At 38.2% G+C, this 19,781-nt stretch overlaps 1 protein-coding gene across 1 annotated transcript in view; it reads right to left on the bottom strand.

Moving 5' to 3' along the window:
* Positions 1 to 12,166, bottom strand: part of LOC109931708 (fibronectin type III domain-containing protein 5) — a 68,400-nt gene extending 56,234 nt beyond the window's left edge. Inside the window, exon 1 of the mRNA XM_048612944.1 lies at positions 12,088 to 12,166. Within this exon, the coding sequence (XP_048468901.1) occupies positions 12,088 to 12,166 (79 nt within the window). The remainder of the gene's footprint in view (positions 1 to 12,087) is intronic.
* Positions 12,167 to 19,781: the final 7,615 nt, after the last annotated feature.

Here is a 19,781-nt window from a genome sequence, read left to right as displayed (position 1 = left end):
AGATAGTAATCCTGAGATTATTACCTTGGAGGTTCAAACTTTCAATTTAGCTCCCAAAACGTTCAAAATCTTTCAGCAGAAGCTCCTTTCCAGTTCTATCAATTTTGTTAGTACCAATATAGAAGATGACAACTGGATCCCTCCCCTCCCATTCCAAATTCTTCTCCAGATCTGAGGAGATGTCCTCAACCCTGGCACCAGGCGAACAACACACAGTCTTTGGGCCTTAGGCTCATGGTCGCAGGAAACCCCTAAATAGACTGTTCTTGCCATTATTATTTTCCTATTTCCTTCCACTACTTGAATGGTTCCCTGTACCTACTCAACATTTCATTCACTTTAACAGTGTTAAAATCATGCCCTTTGTAATGAAGTCTATCACATTTGCTTTTCTAATTGCTTGCTGTACCTGCACATCAACTTTGTATGATCCACATTTAAGGAGCTCTCACCCCCCCGAAAACTGACAATTTCCAGTCTCTCACTGTTTAAAAATATTGGAAAGAGAGAGAAATAGAAAAGCAAATTTAAAAAGCCTCACATTTCACTATGTTATATTCAATCTACCCTATGGTCCTCTCTTTATAAACTATTTAGTGTCTTTGCATTCTCTTTACAGATTACTTTCACTCCCAACTTTGTATTATCAATAAGCTTGAATATTTTACACTCAAACTTGTTGATACAGTTTGTAAATGAAGCTCAAACTCTGATTGTGGCAGTAACCTGAGAGTTACAGCATACCCACCTGAAAATGACCTGTTTATTCCCACTCTGTTTACTGCTCATTAAACAATCCGCAAAAACTTGAACAGATCTGCTACAGATCCATATTGACTCTGCCCAATAATATTATGATTTTCCAACCTCTCTGTTATTTGACTTTAATAATAGATAGAAGCATTTTCCCTACTTCTGAAGTCAGATAACCTGAGCTATAGTTTTGTAATTTTCTATTTTTTCCCTCTATCTCCTTTCTTGAAAAGAGAAGTTATATTTTCTGATTGTAAGAATATACTTTATTCATAGAAAACTATCTTTATATACTTACACAGGTACAAAAGCATGTCTGTAGAATCTTTGCATACAAGAAAAAAACAAATACTAGAGTTTGACATTCCCTGCAGCTGAAAATATGAAACATAAGAACAGTTTTGTTTTTAAATTTATTGCAAAAATGTATTTTATTCATAGAAAATTATCTTTATGTACATACACAGGTACCAGAGCAGTTCTGTGCAGTATTTGCATATAAAGAACAAACATTGGAATTTGACATTCCCGCAGCTGCAAAAAAAACCTAAGGCATTTTTAACTCCTGCAGGACATTATTTACATACATTTTGAGGCAAAGAGAGAGTCTGATACCTGAACATAATTTTGTTGTACTTTGGCAGGACGACCTTAGCAGGTAGCCCTGGACTTAGAATGCACCAGTCTGCATTGAGTCGAGGTCAACTCTTTGTACCGGAAGACCAAATTTTGGACAGATTTAAACAGTGTCTTTCACCAAGTTGATGGTCTTCCAGGCACAGTCAATGTTTGTCTAGGTCTGTGACCCAGGGAATAGACAATCTTGCATAGAGTCCTGCATCATGGAGCTGCTCGGGACAAGCCTCAATAAAAATCAGTGCATCTCTCTCCAGATCTTCTTTGCAAAGGCACATTCCAGAAGGAAATTTGTGACAGTCTCATTCTCCCCACAGTCACTGAAACTGTAGCGTGCAGTGTCACAGAGAGTCCGTGCATATATGAAGGATCTCACAAGTAGTCCCCTTCTCATCCACCAGCCAAGCTATGTCTTGGTGCTTGTTGGAATTATATTGTTTACTTTCTAATCCGGGGGCATTCTAGAGAATTCTGGAAGATCAAAATGAATGCCTAGCTTTGTGGTGAGATATTATAGTTCGCTCAGTGAGATCATATTGCTGTGGCAATACGCACATACTCTTTATAATTTGGAGCTGTGTGTATTGTCATGCCCATGGGTCAAAACCCTGAAATACAGTGAATATTTTTAATATAATTGCAAAATGTATGTTTTTAAAGGAGGAATCATATGGTCAAAAATGGCTATGAATGCAGATCAGCTGGCTGGCTAGAGAGACAGACCCATGCAATATCACATCCACAGATGCAAAGGTAACTTCAAACACAGACCCTTCAAAAAGAGGGAAAGAGGCGAGTCAAAACAGATTTCCCATGACTGACCAGGAACCCCTTCTACTTTTAATGAATGGATTTCAGGTTGCTACTCTGTCTGTTTCATTGCATTATGAATGCACTTTCCACATCCATCAGCCCTGTGGAAGAACATAAGAACCAGGAACAAGAGGAAGCCATCTGGCCCATTAAGCCCACTCTGCCATTCAATAAGATCATGGCTGATCTTTTTGTGGCCTCGGCTCCACTTATCCACTCTTTCACCATAACCCTTCATTCCTTTACTGTTCAAAAAATTATCTATCTTAGCTTTAAAAACATTCAATCAGGAAGCCTCAACTACTTCACTGAGCACGGAATTCCACAGACACAACCTTTTGGATGAAGAAGTTCCTCCTCAATTCAGTCCCACATCTGCTCCCTCTAATTTTGAGGCTATGCCCTCTTGTTCTAGTTTCACCCGCCAGTGTAAACATCCTCCATGCTTCTTTCTTAACTATTCTCTTCATAATTTTATGTTTCTAAAAGATTCCACCCCTCATTCTACCAAATTCCAATAAACATAGTCCCAGTCTACTCAGTCTCTCCTCTTAAGCCATACCTGTCAACTCCAGAAACAACCTAGTGAATCTCCTCTGCAACCCCTCCAGTGCCGGTACATCCTTTCTCAAGTAAGGAGACTAAAACTGCACGCATTACTCCAGGTGTCACCTCACCAGCACCTATATAGCAGTAAAATAACGTCTCTGCTTTTAAACTCAATCCCTCCAGCAGTGAAGGACAAAATTCCATTTGTCTTTTTAATTATCTGTTGCACCTGCAAACCAACATTCTGCAATTCACGCACACGGACACGCCTGATCTCTCTGCACAGCAGCATGCTGCAATTTTTTGCTGTTCAAATAATAGTCCTTTTTACTGTTATTCCTATCAAAATGGATGACTCCACATTTTTCAACATTGTGCTCCATCTGCCAGACCTTTTCCCACTCACTTAAACTATCTATATCCTTCTACAAACTTTGAGTCCCCTGCACGCTTTCCTCTACCACTCATCTTCGTGTCACCTGCAAACTTTGACAGACAATAAGTAGTCCCTAACTCCAAATCATCTGTGCAAATTATAAATAATTGCAGTCCCAACACTGATTGCCAACCAGAAAAGCACTCATTTATCCCCACTCTTTGCTTTCTGTTAGTTAACTAATCCTCTATCCATACTAATACATTGCCCGTAATGCTGTGCACCTTTATCTAATGCAGCAGCCTTTTGTGCGCACCTTGTCAAAAGCCTTTTGGAAGTCTACATACACCATATCTACTGGGTCTCCCATTGTCCACCATGCTTGTAATGTCTACATAGAATTCCAGTAAATTAGTTAAATGTGACTTGCCCTTCATGAACCCATGCTGCGTCTGCCCAATGGGACAATTTCTATTTAGATGTCTTGTTATTTCTTCCTTGATGATAGATTCAAGCATTTTCCCCACTACAGAAGTTAAGTTAATTGGCCTATAATTCCCCATCTTTTGTCTACCTCCTTTTTTAAAACAGTGGTGTCACATTTGCTGTTTTCCAATCTGCTGGAACTGCCCCAGAGCCCAGCGAATTTTGGAAAATTTCCACAAGTATAGTTGTTATTTCTCCCGCCATCTCTTTTAGTACCCTAGGATGCATTCCATCAAGGCACGGAGACTTGTCTACCTTTCACTCCATTAGCTTGCCCAACGTTATCTCTTGTGATAATGATCGTTTCTAGGTCCTCACCTACTTTAGTCTCCTTGTCATCCATTACTGGCATGTTATTCATGTTCTCCACTATGAAGACCGACACAAAATACCTGTTCAATGCCTTGGCTATTTCCTCATTTCCCATTATAAAACTCCCCCTTCTCATCCTCTAAATGACCAATGTTTATCTCAGCCACTCTTTTTTGTTTTATTATTTGTAGAAACTTTTGCTATCTGTCTTTATATTCTATGCTAGTTTACTCTCATAATCTATCTTACTTTTCTCAAACTCTGTAGCTAACTTTTTTATGACCCTAGGATATGGATCATCAGGTCTGAGTGATTAGTCAGCTTTTAGTTCTATTGATGTCTCTTGTATTTTTTTTGATAATATTAATTTATTTAAATTCTTCAATCTAACTCGACTCGTTTCCTCACTTCGTCTGGATTTTCTTTGTTTTTTTTCATCATGAAGACAGTAACGAAGCATTCATTTAATGACTGCCATATCCTTACTCTCCATTATATTTTTTTCCCATCTTTGCCTTTCTCAGTAATCTCTTCCTTTCTCTACAACCTATGTTGAAGTGATTTGTTAGTTTACTTTTATATTTTAGGTTCTCTTTCTTTGCCAATTTGCTGCTTATTTTTTTTCCTGAATTTCTACAATCCTCTCAATCCTTAAAATTACCAAACGTTTTGTGCAACATTGTAAACTCTTTTAATCTAATACAAATTTAAACTGTGTTAAGTATGCGATATATAATCATTGTGAATTATTAATCATTTGAATGATCAACTTTTAATTATTTCTCAATTAACCATAACCATATGCTGTTCTTGACCACGTAGTTGCTCTGTTCAGATTTAGGACTGTAGCTTTAATTTTAACTAAGTCACTCTTAAATTCAACGTAAAAGTCAATCATTTAATTATTACTCATCAACAGTTGAACCTTTGTTAAGAAGTTATTAATTCATCATTTTTCATTGTACAATAAAATAGATAGGTTCCAAGCATATCTGACCTAGAAAATTGTCCAGAATACATGTGGAAATAATATTCCAATGTTTTTGCTGCAAGTTTAGTTTGTCTAGTCCATATGAAGATTAAATTTCTCTACGATTCCTGTATAACGCTTGTTGCATTCACCATTAAATTTCCTGACTTAGACCCTTTCCATGGGGGAAGTTAGGTCTGTTGGCTAGATGGCTAGCATGTAGTTCAAATTAACATCAATATTGTGGGTTCAATTCCTGCTCTGGTGGAGGCAGACTTGAGACCTACCTCCTCACACTACTCCTGAGACTTGAAGGCAATGGAAAGCCATCAGTGATGAAAACTACCAAGGAAAATGGCTCAGGATGAAACATCAGCTGACAATGAGCCAAGGAGCTGCCATGGAGCATAGCAATCATAGAATGGAGTGGATGTCTCTGTTGAATAGTACAACTACCATTAATGTCCTTATAAATTACTCCCACTAGTATTTGGCAGCATTGTTGTCTATCTGCTTCAACCAACATGTCTATTGATATTCTGACCTAAGACCTTTGTTGTCATCATCCCATCCTTTATTATCAGGTACTCATTCCTCTTTTACATTTCACCATTCTCTTCTAAAAGAGAAGTGGCCAGGAGTATTAGTTCTCAATCTTGGTAATTCTGTAAACATGTCTCCATTTGTCTTTTACTTAAAAACTATTTATTCTTATATGTTATTGATTGCTTCACACATTTAAATATAGACCTTACCGTTTTTTTCTATTTTCTTGATGTCATTTTAGTCCCAATGCCACATTATTTTTGATAAGCTCTGTCTCTTCTTAACCCATTCAGCTTATTTTTACCCAAATTATTGCACTGTTTAAGCTCTTTGATAGATCTTGAACTGCTCTTGAATGTACAAATGACCTGAACCTTCCCAGACCGACTTCATTTGACTAAGTTAATCTGGTAGAGTAGCTATGTGCAGTTCGATCCAGCACCAGTTCAAAAGTGTGAACCTGATAAAGACTGAATTACTTTATTTTAGTTACAATTTGTCATCTATAATTTCTGTTGACTGTGAAGTAAAATAGAGGTCACCTTGATGCCTATTATAGCCAATTCCACCTTTGTGCATTAATGCTGTCAAGGCTGTAAATGCTGATATACTTGATTTACACACCAGGATTTAATCGGCCTGAGAGGGTTCTCACCCTCTGTGGGCAATTTCTGTCAGTTCTGTCAGGGTTTGGGGGTGATCTTGATGGAAATAAGTGCCTATTGTGCATTTATGTAGTCACTATGGGACTTTTCTCTGGATTACAGACTCCACAGATGGAAATCCAGCCTGCTGAGAATTGCCAGCCAGAAACCAGCCTCACCTCATTGCTGTCAGTACCACTGGGAACAGGGGCAGCAGGAGGCTTGAGATCAATGAGGGACTCCATGACAAAGATCAGTGAGGTAGGATTGGGATCATCGGAGAGGGGCAGTTGGTTTGGAGGCAAACGCAGGGGATTGGTTTACAGTGGCCTGCCATCTCCCTGATGCCAGGTCCAATTAGGTATCAAGTGCTCGACAATAAGGGACCAAACCACCAGAAAGCCAGTAAGACATTTTTGGGGTTTACTAATTGGCCTTTGGCAGCAAGGGAAAGCGTGCAGCTCTCATCTAACTCCTAAACCACCACTGAATGGCAGTGGAATCATGGTACTTAATGTCAGTTGGCTGTTAATGGGTATAATTCATATATACATAGAATCAATACAGTGTGGAAGCAGGCCATTCAGCCCATCATGTCCACATGGACCCTCCAAAGAGCATCCCATTCATACCCACCTTATCCCTGTAACGCTGCATTTCCCATGGCTAATCCACTTCGCCTGCACATCCCTGCACACTATGAGCAATTTAGCATGGCCAATCTACCTAACCTGCACATCTTTGGACCATGGGAGGAAACCAGAACACCCAGATAAAACCCATGCAGACGCAGGGGGAATATGCAAACTTCACACAGCCAGTTATTCGAGGGTGGGATTGAACCTGGGTCCCTGGCACTGTGAGGCAGCTGTGCTAACCATTATGCCACTGTGCTGCCCTGCCAATAGTTGGGATTTCCAGGTTAGGTTCTTCCTTTCCTCAACTTAATTTGGGACAAATTTTCTCACGCTGGGAATCCAATGCAGGCATTTGTGTCTAACTCTCCCATTAACGAGTCCCACCATCATCTCCCCCATTGTCATGCCCACTCTGGTGAGTTCAATTAAATCTACCTAGTGGTTTTGAGATAAACAATATCATAGTTGCCAGATTCTCTATGACATCACATGCTATAGTTAATTAGAGAGGTTAAATAGATATTCAGTAAACGAAGTTTGTTTATGCTCTGGTAATCTATAGAAGACTGGATGCATAATATCACTAACTGTCATCATAGAGATGGGTCCTTTAACTCATCTGTATCAGATGAATTTGAATGTTCACTGAAAAGGAACAGCTATGTTTCACATTACTAACCAACTCCATCATTAACCAACTCAGCGTGTTGTAGAGAATAAATACTTTCAACATGCAAATTCTTCAAACATCACAGTATAGACAAGTAAATAATTACTATGTTAAAAGTAATAAGAGGAAATACTTGTATGATCAATTTACATTCATTTAAATAATTCTAATATACTTTCAAAATAAGCTGCTAATTTATTCACATTATAGTTCACATTATTTTTATAAACTGAGCAGTGTTGCCAAATTTGGTGTTTTATATTAAGCACCCAATTAAATTAATGAGATCCATAATTATGCATTTCTTGAAGGAATTAATTGTAAATTTAGTTTGCAAAAATCCACTCAAATGCTCACAAAGCAAATCCATCGTGCACCCTTTCAGCACTGATGTAATTTGGAGTCCATTTAAAAATCCATGTGACTTTCCAGATCTTACACACAACCTCTCAAAGAAAATAAATGTTATACTTTTTTGTTTCATTTCACCCTCTATTTAGTTAGTTGATAGGTCATACTTCAGCATAAGCCTGAAACACTAATTTACTTAATGCTTTAAAGTCTACTCCCTCTGCCTTGTCAATAAAATGAATTTATAGGCAGAAGTATAAAGTTGATAGACCTCTTGTTTACTCTTTTAGAAAATGGTTAACACACTAGTTATGTATTCTAAGTTTTCATTTATTCAACACCATGATTGAAATGCCAATGACAAGATTACTTTTTTTTATTTAGACGAGTAAGAACTAAAATGCTTGTTTCAGAATTGCTGGGTCAATTTAAACTGTCTGGAATAAATATTCTGAAGCTTTAGGAGGTAATTCAAGAAGTTCTGCACTGTTTATTATTTCTCTGACGATTAAGTTTTTGCATCGGCCAATCAAGTATGCTGAAATGCTTTTCTTGACATGCTGAATTGAATTTAACATTAAATGAGCAATGTCAAGAAAGGCATATGAACAATACAATATACAACAACTGCAAATCAGAGATAAGGTATACTTAAATGATCTTTAAGAAATTCCTTGGTGAAATAGTCCTCTTTCAATTTAAAAATTTCTAGCCATTATTGTAATCATATTGTCCAAATATGGAGAGTACCACAGATAATTAAAACAATAGATTGTGAATGTTCAAGCCATTTTCAATTAATAACAGTGAAAGTAGATGCACACAATGCTGTTTGAATGGTATAATGCTGTATTGTAAAGATCAGACCATTGACAGAACCCTTTTGACTGATATTCCACTGTTAATTCATAGAGATTTCCTCAATGAAAAGAGCATATTAGGATTAAGGAAGGAACAATTGTACTTCTGTATATCATGCAAGTTCATAAACTTGTGGTAAAGCACGCCAGTGCCGTGGTAAATTAGTATAATGTATTAACATGTCAGTATAATGTATAATTAGTATAATATATTAACCACTTGAAAATGCATGAGAGCTACACTTAAGAAGAAATACAAGATGACATAAAGCAGAGTTATACCACCACTTCAATTTAATATTAAAATTCATTAATAATATTGATGCATTTGGGAAATTTTAAAAGCTCCTACATCAAAGTTGCATTTTAGTTTTCGATTGCACAGAAATATAGCTTTCTTGGCCTATAGTGTGTTGAGGTCATGTGGCATCAGAGATATCATCTCGGATTCAAACTAATCACTTACAAAAAGAAAGTTCACACAGCAGCATGCATTATCAACACTCTTTCATGGAAGTGATGAATACCCAAAATAGATCTCTTTAAAATTTTATTTACCTAATAAATAAATATATTAAATTTATGAATAAGTATAGATATTGATCTCTGTGCATATTATTGTTATTCTTGCAAATTGATAATTCATGAAATTTGGTTTTGAGGTTAAAACGTTCCTAATAATCCACTTGATGCCATATTGTACTCGTTGTTATCACTGGAAATTTTTTACTGTCACATTTGTGGTGAATTTGACGGTATTATAAGATTGTTTATTTAGCCAATAAATTCATCTAATTCTAGGTATTTTTAAAAGCAACCTGTTGAGGTGTATTGTGACACATCTTTGGGGCAGGTGGGACTTGAATCTCAGGAATTATCTAGTTGAATTTAAAAACATCTTAAATAATAAGGGAAAATTGACTTACAGATGTTTCAGAAAAAGAGTGTGCACTCTGTAAACTGAAATAGCAATCATGATCCTTATAAATATGCTATTAATGCAATGCAGAAACTTAATAGCAAATGTATGAATTTTATAGATAAATCACTAACATTTTAGCAATGCTCATTATCTTAATTGTTCCTTTTAAAATGAAATACTTTTCAATTGGATATATATCATAGAATCATAGAGCTGTGCAGCATGGAAACTGACCCCTCAATCCAAATCATCCAGGCTGACCAGATATCCTAAATTAATCTAGTCCCATTTGCCAGCATTTGGCCCATATCCCTCTAAACCCTTCCTATTCATATACCCATCCAGATGCCTTTTAAATGTTGCAATTGTACCAGTCTCCATCACTTCATCTGGCAGATCTTTCCATACAGGCACCACCCTTTGTGTGAAAAGGTGCTCTTTAGGTCCCTTTTATATCTTTCCTCTCTCACCTTAAGCCTATCCCTCTAGTTTTGGACTCCCCTACCCTGGGGAAAAGACCTTGCCTATTTACCCTCTTCATGTCCCTCATGGTATTAAAAACCTCTATAATGTTATCCCTCAGCCTCTGACATTCAGGGAAAATAGCCCCAGCCTATTCAGCCTCTCCCTTTAGCTCAAACCCTCCAACCCTGGCAACATCCTTGTAAATCTTTCCTGAACCATTTCAAGTTTCACAACATCTTTCCAGTAGGGAGACCAGAATTCCTCCAGTAAATAAATCTGTATTCATAGCTAGCCACTATTGATCTTGTCTTAAGAAATACCTGGATCAACACCCCACCAGCAGTGTTTACTGGTTAATTCCAAGGCCTCTTAATTATGATGTACAAAGTTTGACTGTTTAATTATTTTTCAACATGGAAGTAAATGTTGCAAACAATGATATTTCTTTATCGTATATGTGCACGCACATCCAAATAAAACATATATTGAACTATTATATAGTATATTTAATAAGCTGCGATTCCAAGTATTTACACATTTGATTTAATTTTCATTTTCATTATGTATGAACAATTAGTTTTTATTCATGTATCTTCATTTACCATCGTACATAATCACACTTTAAAAAAGAAAATATTAATAAAATCTAATGGGTTGTAATACTTGGCTTGCTGTTTAAAATGATCACTACTCAAACTAAATATTGTTCTTAGAAGTGTGATCTGTCGGCACATGTATGTCATGAAACATCAATACTTAAGGGAAAAATGCCAGTGCACCTCTGGTAACAAAATACATTTTTCCATAATAAGAACATATTTTAAATATTTAACCTTTATATTTCTTGTTAAATAGTTACAAATTGAATGATTGGATGTTTGATAAGCTAACTTGAAAATAATGATCACCCCTGTTCCTTAGAGTTTCTTATTTGCATCTCCAACCATGTTACTTACCTTGTTAAGTTGATAACCCATCTCTTTGCTATTTAGCAACTAACAATGCAATGGAAATAAGAAGCAGATATTGCTCCATTGATTTATCCTTCGTTATATAATGCAACAACCTCCACCACCAGTCATCAACTCGAAGCTGCACTTCAGGTTGGTTTAAAACTATGCAACATGCTGCAATAGGCAGTACTGTGGATAATCTGGTTACATTGCTTCCCTTATTATGTCAGAATGCACCAATGCTGCATCTCATACTTTAGATAATAAAATACAGGAAATGCAAATACAATATCATATTCAGACAGTTTATAGAAAATTAATCGATTTTGCAGGTACGACTTAAAAAAAAACCCGCTGCCTGATATTTCCTTCTAAAAGCTTCATGTTGAATTTTGCATGCAGCTCACTGTTGTGTACATGTGCTTGAGTTACAAGAACCAAGGCGCCAAACCCGTTCGGTTCTGGATATTATTTGCAGTTTTTTTTTAAAATGGCATTTGAACAAACGATCATGCAGGTGTAAACTACGCTGCGCTATTGTTAGATGGAGCTACACAAGCAAAAGGAAGCGTGGCTTATTTCCCTGTAAATGCAGAAAAGAAAAACGCCGCTCCGCTTAAAATCAAGTCAAATGTTTTGTCTTGGCGCCACATCCGTCACTGTAAACCTTGTAGGGTTAAAAGAAAAATAAATCCAGGCCAGTTAGTTTCACAGCTCTGCTTTATGTACACAACCCAAATTTACAACTGAAGAAGTATGGGTGACATTTTTACTAAGATTTGAACATTCTATTCATTTTTAGTCAGTTTGGCCAAATGACATACAGCATGAAACAAAAAAGGTGGCTAATTTGACGGTGTAACTCCTTTAAGACGAATACAAGTAACTGGAAAGACTTTGGTTAAGGCTTGGTTCACGAAATAGGATTGAGACTAATCTTCAGATGACAGGATACCTCTTGGTACAATTGGACTGTTGACCACATACCTGATCCAAGCTTAATATTCCAATACTGCTATTCCTATTGTATTTCTTTGCAGAATCCCTCAGGGAAGCTAAGCCACGGTCGCAGATCAAACAGAAGAATTCTTGACAAACTCACTGCGGGGGCGCAGGAGAAGCAGCAGACGATGTTTGACTTACCCGCTGTGATCAGGCAGATGTTAAAATAGCTGAAAAACAGTAGCACCGTTGATCTCAGGTATACCAGAAAACGGCCCATTCCGTCAAATCCTGGCACGCATACTTAGAGCACAAGAAAGCCCCCTCGACATCAAGAGTGTAGATCTTCACGTCCCATTGCGCTATGAACTGCAATGTAACTTCTCAGCGGCGGAGCCCATGGTATCCACCTCGCTAACAGCTTGGGAGAGCAAGACTACATTTCAGCACCTTGGACAGATCAACGGCCGACTCTCAAATGCTAATTCCAGATGATGCTTTGCCGACAAAGTTTTCCCTCAAATGCCCGGGTCCTTGACAGGAGTAGGGGTCCTTCAGAACAAATGCAGCAATCTAACCACCCATAACCAGTGCAGTCGATTCCTGGAAGCGATCAGACTCCTGTCCCCAGCACAGATAATCCTCCACCGTGTTGTTGCGTTTGAGTCTTATTTACGGAGAGCGTAGAGTGCCAGCTACCGAGGAATGCAGGAAATAACAGGCTAATAGATTTCCCCAGCGTACCAGCTGCCTCTCGGATGCATGGCTGCTTCCAACTTTGCAATGCCTACTGCACGATTGGCGAGAATTCGCATAAAGTACCGCACTTAGCAAAGCAAAGATATATTTTTAATTAAGATTCAAGACTTTCGTTTGTTCTCTCGTGCATCTCATTGCAACAGTGACTCTCAGTAGTAGTATTACACGGGGTGTTTGGCAGATTTCTCCAATTTTAGTAGCTTGGTCAGCCTCATTTACCAGAAATAACTTTGAAAAGAGGTTGCAAAAAAAAAATCAAACGCTTGAGTTTCATGAATAGAAATTCAATTAAAGGCGCCGCCTAAACTTCACCAGCAGCCGTTCCAGCCAGAAAAAAAGTTCTGATCACGCTAAGGTGATCCTTTGACCCACGAGAAGTTTCCTACCTGGTATAGAACATTTAGGAAATTTATCATGAACCGCTGTTGTCTTTGCAAACCAGGGGGAAATCCATCATTTTTTTCTGCAGTGTTGAAGGCAGCAAGCACTGAGCTCTGAAATCCCAGCAACACCCAAACTAACCAGTTTAACAAATGAGCTAACAAGTAGTTGTGTAATGACATGTTACCTCACCTAAAAATCATCTTAATTTTCACAGTATGGTACTTGCACTGAAATATGTAATATTGTAAGATGCTATTGCCGTCTAACCAAACCGAAAATCTAAAGGATTGGGGCGGAGTTATGACTGACACAATGGGTTAGTCGGTGGTAATGACCGCAAAATTCACCTCACTGCCAATTCAGCACATTAATATGGACATTTTCACGTTACAATGAACCTGCCAAAGGTTGTCCAAAGTGCCCACTTGATTCAAGCGATAGACTCCATTAAGTTGAAGATTGGCGTCTGACAACATAAATGTCAGGGCTGGTTATAAATTTAGTAGGAGGTCTCTGGACATCACATTATTTTCTGGGATGGAGCCGCTCCTCCTTGATCACGGTTCCAAAGAACTGAACCATCAATCACTTGCAAGTTAGTTTCCGTCTTAAAACTGAACATATTTGTTTCAAATCGAGATTATGACTGCGTTTGATTTTAAAAAAAATACATGAAATTGCGTATGAGCGGATTGAACAGAACCGTTTCTAGATCACTGCTTGCAGAGAGGAAGAAGACTCTGAGAGCTTTAGAATAAACCGGAAAGGTAAATTGAAAACCAGAGGCTGTAACAAACAATTGAAGAGGAAAGGGCAAGACCAAGAGATAGAGAAATGAACAGAGGACCTGCTCTGAGAGACGTCTCTGTCACAGAGAGCTGCTGGGACGTTACGATGGAGAATGAAAGCCTTGTAGAGACGGAAGGTTTTGAAGAGATTTCTCAAAAATTGGAAAGGGGATATTGCCAGCAGCATAATGACCAAAAAGGTAGCTTCTGATGATGGATTGGAGGCAGCTGAGGAGACGAATGGATGTGGGATGTCGGCCAAAAGGAAAATCACAAGGTACGTTGTAGAGCAATGAGACAGCAGCTATTGTCAAATGACGATGTATAATAATGCTGTGTCAGATGATTATGTAGAGTCACTTAGAAGGCAAAACTTCCTGTACCAGATTCTAAGAGGAATGTGTGTGTCTGCTAGGCTGTAAATAGACTTTTAAAGAAAGTGCATTGGACTCAAAATGCAATACTTGGGAGCCTAAAGTCAGTTAGACAATGTGTGCTCAACCAAACAGCAGAGAGAGGTGGAGCTATACAGTGACAGGAAAAGTAGGATGAGAATTTTAGTATCTGAATACTGCTGGTGAGAAAAAAATCTTGCGCTTTGCAGATTGTTAGCTCACAATATGCCAGTTTTTGTTTTAATGTTGTGTACTGTTGTGATATATTATTTGGGATCCCAAAATAATTTTATTGTAGGCTGTATTTTATCGTTAGTTTCCCTGGTATTTCATATTGGATGAAATGTGGCAACCTATCAGAGGCATAGAGATCTACAGCACAGAAAAAAAGCTCTTCAGCCCATTGAGTCTGTGCCAATCAAAAACAAGCACTTAACTACTTTTGTCCCATTTTCTAGCACTTGGCCCATTGCCTTGTATGCTTTGATATTGCAAGCATACATCTAAATATTTAAGTGTTATTAGGGATTCTACCTTTACCGCCCTTACAGGCAGCAAGTTCCAGATTCTCACCATCCTCTGGGTTAAAAAAAATGCATCCTAACTTTCCCTTTAAATCTCCTGCAATTCACCTTGAATCAGTATTAACTGAAATCAAAAAAGTTCAAAATTCCTTATAGTAAAAAAAAGGACAGTAAAGATAATTTTATACGACAATGGTATGAATGATGCAGCCTTCAAGCTAAATCAGGAAATCAAACGGGTTTCACGCTAATTCAAGATACAGTTGTTGCATTTGGCTGAATTAGCTGATAGCAGCACTCTTGCATCTGAAATAGAAGGACTTAGCTTCAAACTCAACATCAAGAATTGATGTTGAAACTAGGTCAAGGGACAGCTGCACTGTTAGAAGCACATTCCTTCAGATAACTCATTGAACAGAAGTCCCATCTGGTCATAAATATTTAAAGTCCAAAAGACCCTCTCAAACAATAAGGTTTCTTGGTCAATAAGCCTCCCCAAGTAACACCATTGTGTAATGTAGAATCTTAGCATGAATAAATCAGTACATTTGTTTATATAACTATTTACAAAAAGGAATGTTAGAGTGAATGTGAAAATGAAACAAGAGAGCAAAATTGGTACTAAGTCAGCTGCATGTTACATACTCTGGAACATCACACATTATGTAGTTGGACCATTACCACCCATTGTATATCCCTGCAGGCATTTCCAATTACCCCTGCTGTTTGTGAAACACTGACATATTTTTGTAAAATGTAATAAGACGGCATAGAAACCTTTTCTATTATTTATGATAATCATTGGTCTGTTTCTTGTTCCACTATGAAAGATGCTCTGTTATTCACAATATCCTTACAGAAACTATTAAACAGCTGTACGTTGTTACAAATTAGCTATATTAAACATTTGGGATTTGTTTATTTTACAACATAAACACAGGCATCCCTATTTCAACATCAAACCAGAATGAAGCTATATTTTGATCACACAAAAAAGGATCTTTATCGGATCTTGTGGTCATTGCACCTAACTATCTTTTTCATTTGCTGGCTCATGGCCCGCTTAGGGAAGTTGGGTTTCACTTTTCTTGTTACCTTTACATTTTATGTTTACATGTTTCCCCATTTGGCAAGTTATCAACCCTGTAGTGCTGGAATAGGAGGTGGTGGGAGGTCTAGTAAAATGGTGGTAGGAGGCATCAAGAGGAAAGCCCGACATCATCTTGTCACTTCAGAATCTACAGTATACTTAGGGGTCCTGTTTTGCCTTGTGTCCTTAAACCCCCCAGATATGGATTGATTTTATTTCTATTTCAACTTCCTGTCAAAAAGCTTCTCAATTTGATTCCAACTGTCAGCATCAACATTCCTGTTTGACTGTTAGCATACCTATGATATTAAGGCACAGAAAGAAGACCCACATGGAGTTCCATCATTTGCTATGTAAGTAAGTTTATTTTGTGTTGAGCAAGTTTTACAATTGATATGTTGCCTGAATTAAAGCTTTTCATTATCAGGACCCATCCACAGTTCAATGGGTCCAGTGTGATAGAACTCTTTCATGCAAGAATTTCTGTACTACATGTTCAACAGAAAACTACTGATACATTTCCAATGATAACACTACAATGACAAGATATCAAATCAATACCACTAATGTACAGCAACAATGGCAAATAGAGCAAAGCAAAACAAGTCAATGAAAGCACACCCTTATTTCTGTCCACCTCAATTTACTTTTTCTAGGTTCTTATCTGCTCTGCCCGATTGGAGTCAAATCTACCCCACCTCCCTAAGCCATTTTCCTTCATAAGTTTCCATACCTCTGCACTCCACCATCTTAGCAGTGCAATTTCTTTCAGTTTCTATTTATTTGTCTCATTGCTACTCTGATCTGATTTCTAGTAATTCATAATTATTATTGTCAGCATCCCAGCTCTCACAGCATCCATATCACAGGACGTCATCAATCTATTGACAGCTTCTTTGAAAAAGCTAGTGTCATACACAGTTTTTCTGGAAGTTATTTACAAAATGATTAAGTGTGATAAATTGCTACACCACTAATCCCATTTTCCCATTAGCCCTATCAAGGTGAATTGCAGGAGATTTAAAGGGAAAGTTAGGATGCATTTTTTTTTAATCCAGAGGATGGTGAGAATCTGGAACTTGCTGCCTGTAAGGGCGGTAAAGGTAGAATCCCTAATAACACTTAAATATTTAGATGTATGCTTGCAATGTCAAAGCATACAAGGCAATGGGCCAAGTGCTAGAAAATGGGACAAAAGTAGTTAAGTGCTTGTTTTTGATTGGCACAGACTCAATGGGCTGAAGAGCTTTTTTTCTGTGCTGTAGATCTCTATGCCTCTGATAGGTTGCCACATTTCATCCAATATGAAATACCAGGGAAACTAACGATAAAATACAGCCTACAATAAAATTATTTTGGGATCCCAAATAATATATCACAACAGTACACAACATTAAAACAAAAACTGGCATATTGTGAGCTAACAATCTGCAAAGGGCAAGATTGGAGAAGTTTGCTGTACCAAAATGAATCCATTATAGGTGGATTTTAAAAGAATTCACGAAATCCTGCATTATTTAAAAATCGTTTGGCCCAATCATTTAATCATGACTTTCCTTCCATCATAATTTGTGATGTTTGCTAACAGTTGCACGTTGTGTGATTTTGCAGTGTCACTTGCAAATCTTCAGATATTGAAACAGTTTGCACCCACATACAACGCGTGAACAACAGTGAGACTTTGGCATAAAGATGCACAGTACAGAGACAGACCATTCGGTACAACTCATCCATGCTGACCACTTATCCTAAATCACCGTCTGTGAAAAAGTTGCCCCTTAGGTCCCTTTTAAACCTTTTCCCCTTTCACCTTAAACTTATGCCCTCTGGTTTTGGACTCCCCCACTCTGGGGAAAAGACCTTGTCTATTTACCCTATCCATGCCCCTTTATGATTTTATAAATCTCTATAGAGTCACCCCTCAGCCTCCAGGGAAAATAGCCCCAGCCTATTCAGCCTCTCCCTATAGCTCAAACCCTCCAACCCTGGCAACATCCTTGTACATCTTTTCTGAACCCTTTCAAGTTTCACAACATCTTTCCTATAGCAGGGAGACCAGAATTGCACACAGTATTCCAGTAGTGTCCTAACCAATACCCTGTACAGCCGCAACATGACCTCTCAACTCCTATCATCAATGCGCTGACCAATAAAGGCAAGCATACCAAATGCATTCTTCATTATCCTGTCTAAGGGGCATTGGCATCAGTTTTGGAACTGGAGGGATATGTACCGATGGGACGGTCTCCACCTGAACCGATCTGGAACCAGTGTTCTTGTGAAAAGGATAAATAGGGTGGTCACTAGGACTTTAAACTAGTGAGTTGGGGGGAAGGGAAAGGGAAAACGACAGGGAGTATGATGGTAAATAAAAAGATAAGCAGCAGGTTAGCATGTGTGCAGGAGGGTTTAAGTTCAAGGCAGACTATGAAAGAAGCAAAAAGGAAGGATAACTCAGGAGATATTATTAGAGATATTGGAAATCATGAGGGTAAGAAAGCTAGCATAAAGGCACTTTACCTGAATGCTCGTAACATTCGTAACAAGGTTGATGGGTTAACGGCGCAAATCATCGCGAATGAATATGATTTGGTAGCCATTATGGAGACATGGTTACAGGATGGTCACGACTAGGAGTTAAATATCCAAGGGTACCAGACTATTCGGAAGGACAGACAGGAAGGTAAGGGAGGTGGTGTAGCTCTGATATTCCAGGACGCCATCAGGGCGGTGCTGAGAGATGATATAGGTTCTATGGAGAATGAGGTTGAATCCATTTGGGTCGAAATTAGAAATTCTAAGAGGAAAAAGTCACTGATAAGCATAGTCTATAGGCCACCAAATAATAACATCACTTTGGGGCGGGCAATAAACAAAGAAATAACTAATGCCTGTAAAAATGGTACGGCAATTATCATGGGGGATTTTAACCTACATGTAGATTGGTCGAACCAGCTTGGTCAGGGTAGCCTTGAGGAGGAGTTCGTTGAGTGTATCCGTGATAGTTTTCTTGAACAGTATGTAATGGAACCAACGAGGGAGCAAGCTATCCTAGATCTGGTCCTGTGTAATGAGACAGGAATAATTAATGACCTCATAGTTAGGGATGCTCTTGGAAGAAGTGATCACAGTATGGTTGAATTTAGAATACAGATGGAGAGTGTGAAGATAAAATCCAATACCAGGGTCCTTTGCTTGAACAAGGGGATCTACAATAGAATCAGGGAGGACTTGGCTAAAGTAGACTGGAAACAAAGATTTTATGGTGGGACAGTTGACAAGCAGTGGAGGACTTTCAAAGCAATCTTTCAAAGTGCTCAGCAAAAGTATATTCCAATGAAAAGGAAGGACTGTAAGAAAAGGGGTAATCTGCCATGGGTGTCTAAAGAAATAAGGGAGGCTATCAAATTGAAAGAGAAGGCATACAAAGTGGCCAAAAACAGCATGAAACTAGAAGATTGGGAAAACTTTAAAGGTCAACAGAAAGCCACAAAAAGAGCTATAAGGAAAAGTAAGATAGAACATGAGAAAAAACTAGCACAGAATATAAAGACAGATAGCAAAAGTTTCTACAAATATATAAAATGAAAAAGAGTGGCTAAAGTAAACGTTGGCCCTTTAGAGCATGAGAAGGGGAATTTAGTTATGGGATATGATGAAATGGCCGAGGCATTGAACAGGTATTTTGTATCGGTCTTCACAGTGGAGGACACTAATAACATGCCAGTAATTGACAAAGAGACGAAGGTAGGTGAGGACCTGGAAACAATCATTATTACGGAAGAGGTAGTGTTGGGCAAGCTAATGGAGCTAAGGATTGATAAGTCTCCTGGCCCTGATGGAATGCATCCCAGGGTACTAAAAGAGATGGCGGGAGAAATAGCAGGTGCACTGGCGGTAATTTTCCAAAATTCGCTGGACTCTGGGGCAGTCCCAGCAGATTGGAAAACAGCAA

Source organism: Rhincodon typus, chromosome 27, assembly GCF_021869965.1.
Source record: "Rhincodon typus isolate 14 chromosome 27, sRhiTyp1.1, whole genome shotgun sequence".
NCBI classification, from domain to species: Eukaryota; Metazoa; Chordata; class Chondrichthyes; order Orectolobiformes; family Rhincodontidae; genus Rhincodon; species Rhincodon typus.
This window is presented reverse-complemented; position numbering and strand designations above follow the sequence as displayed.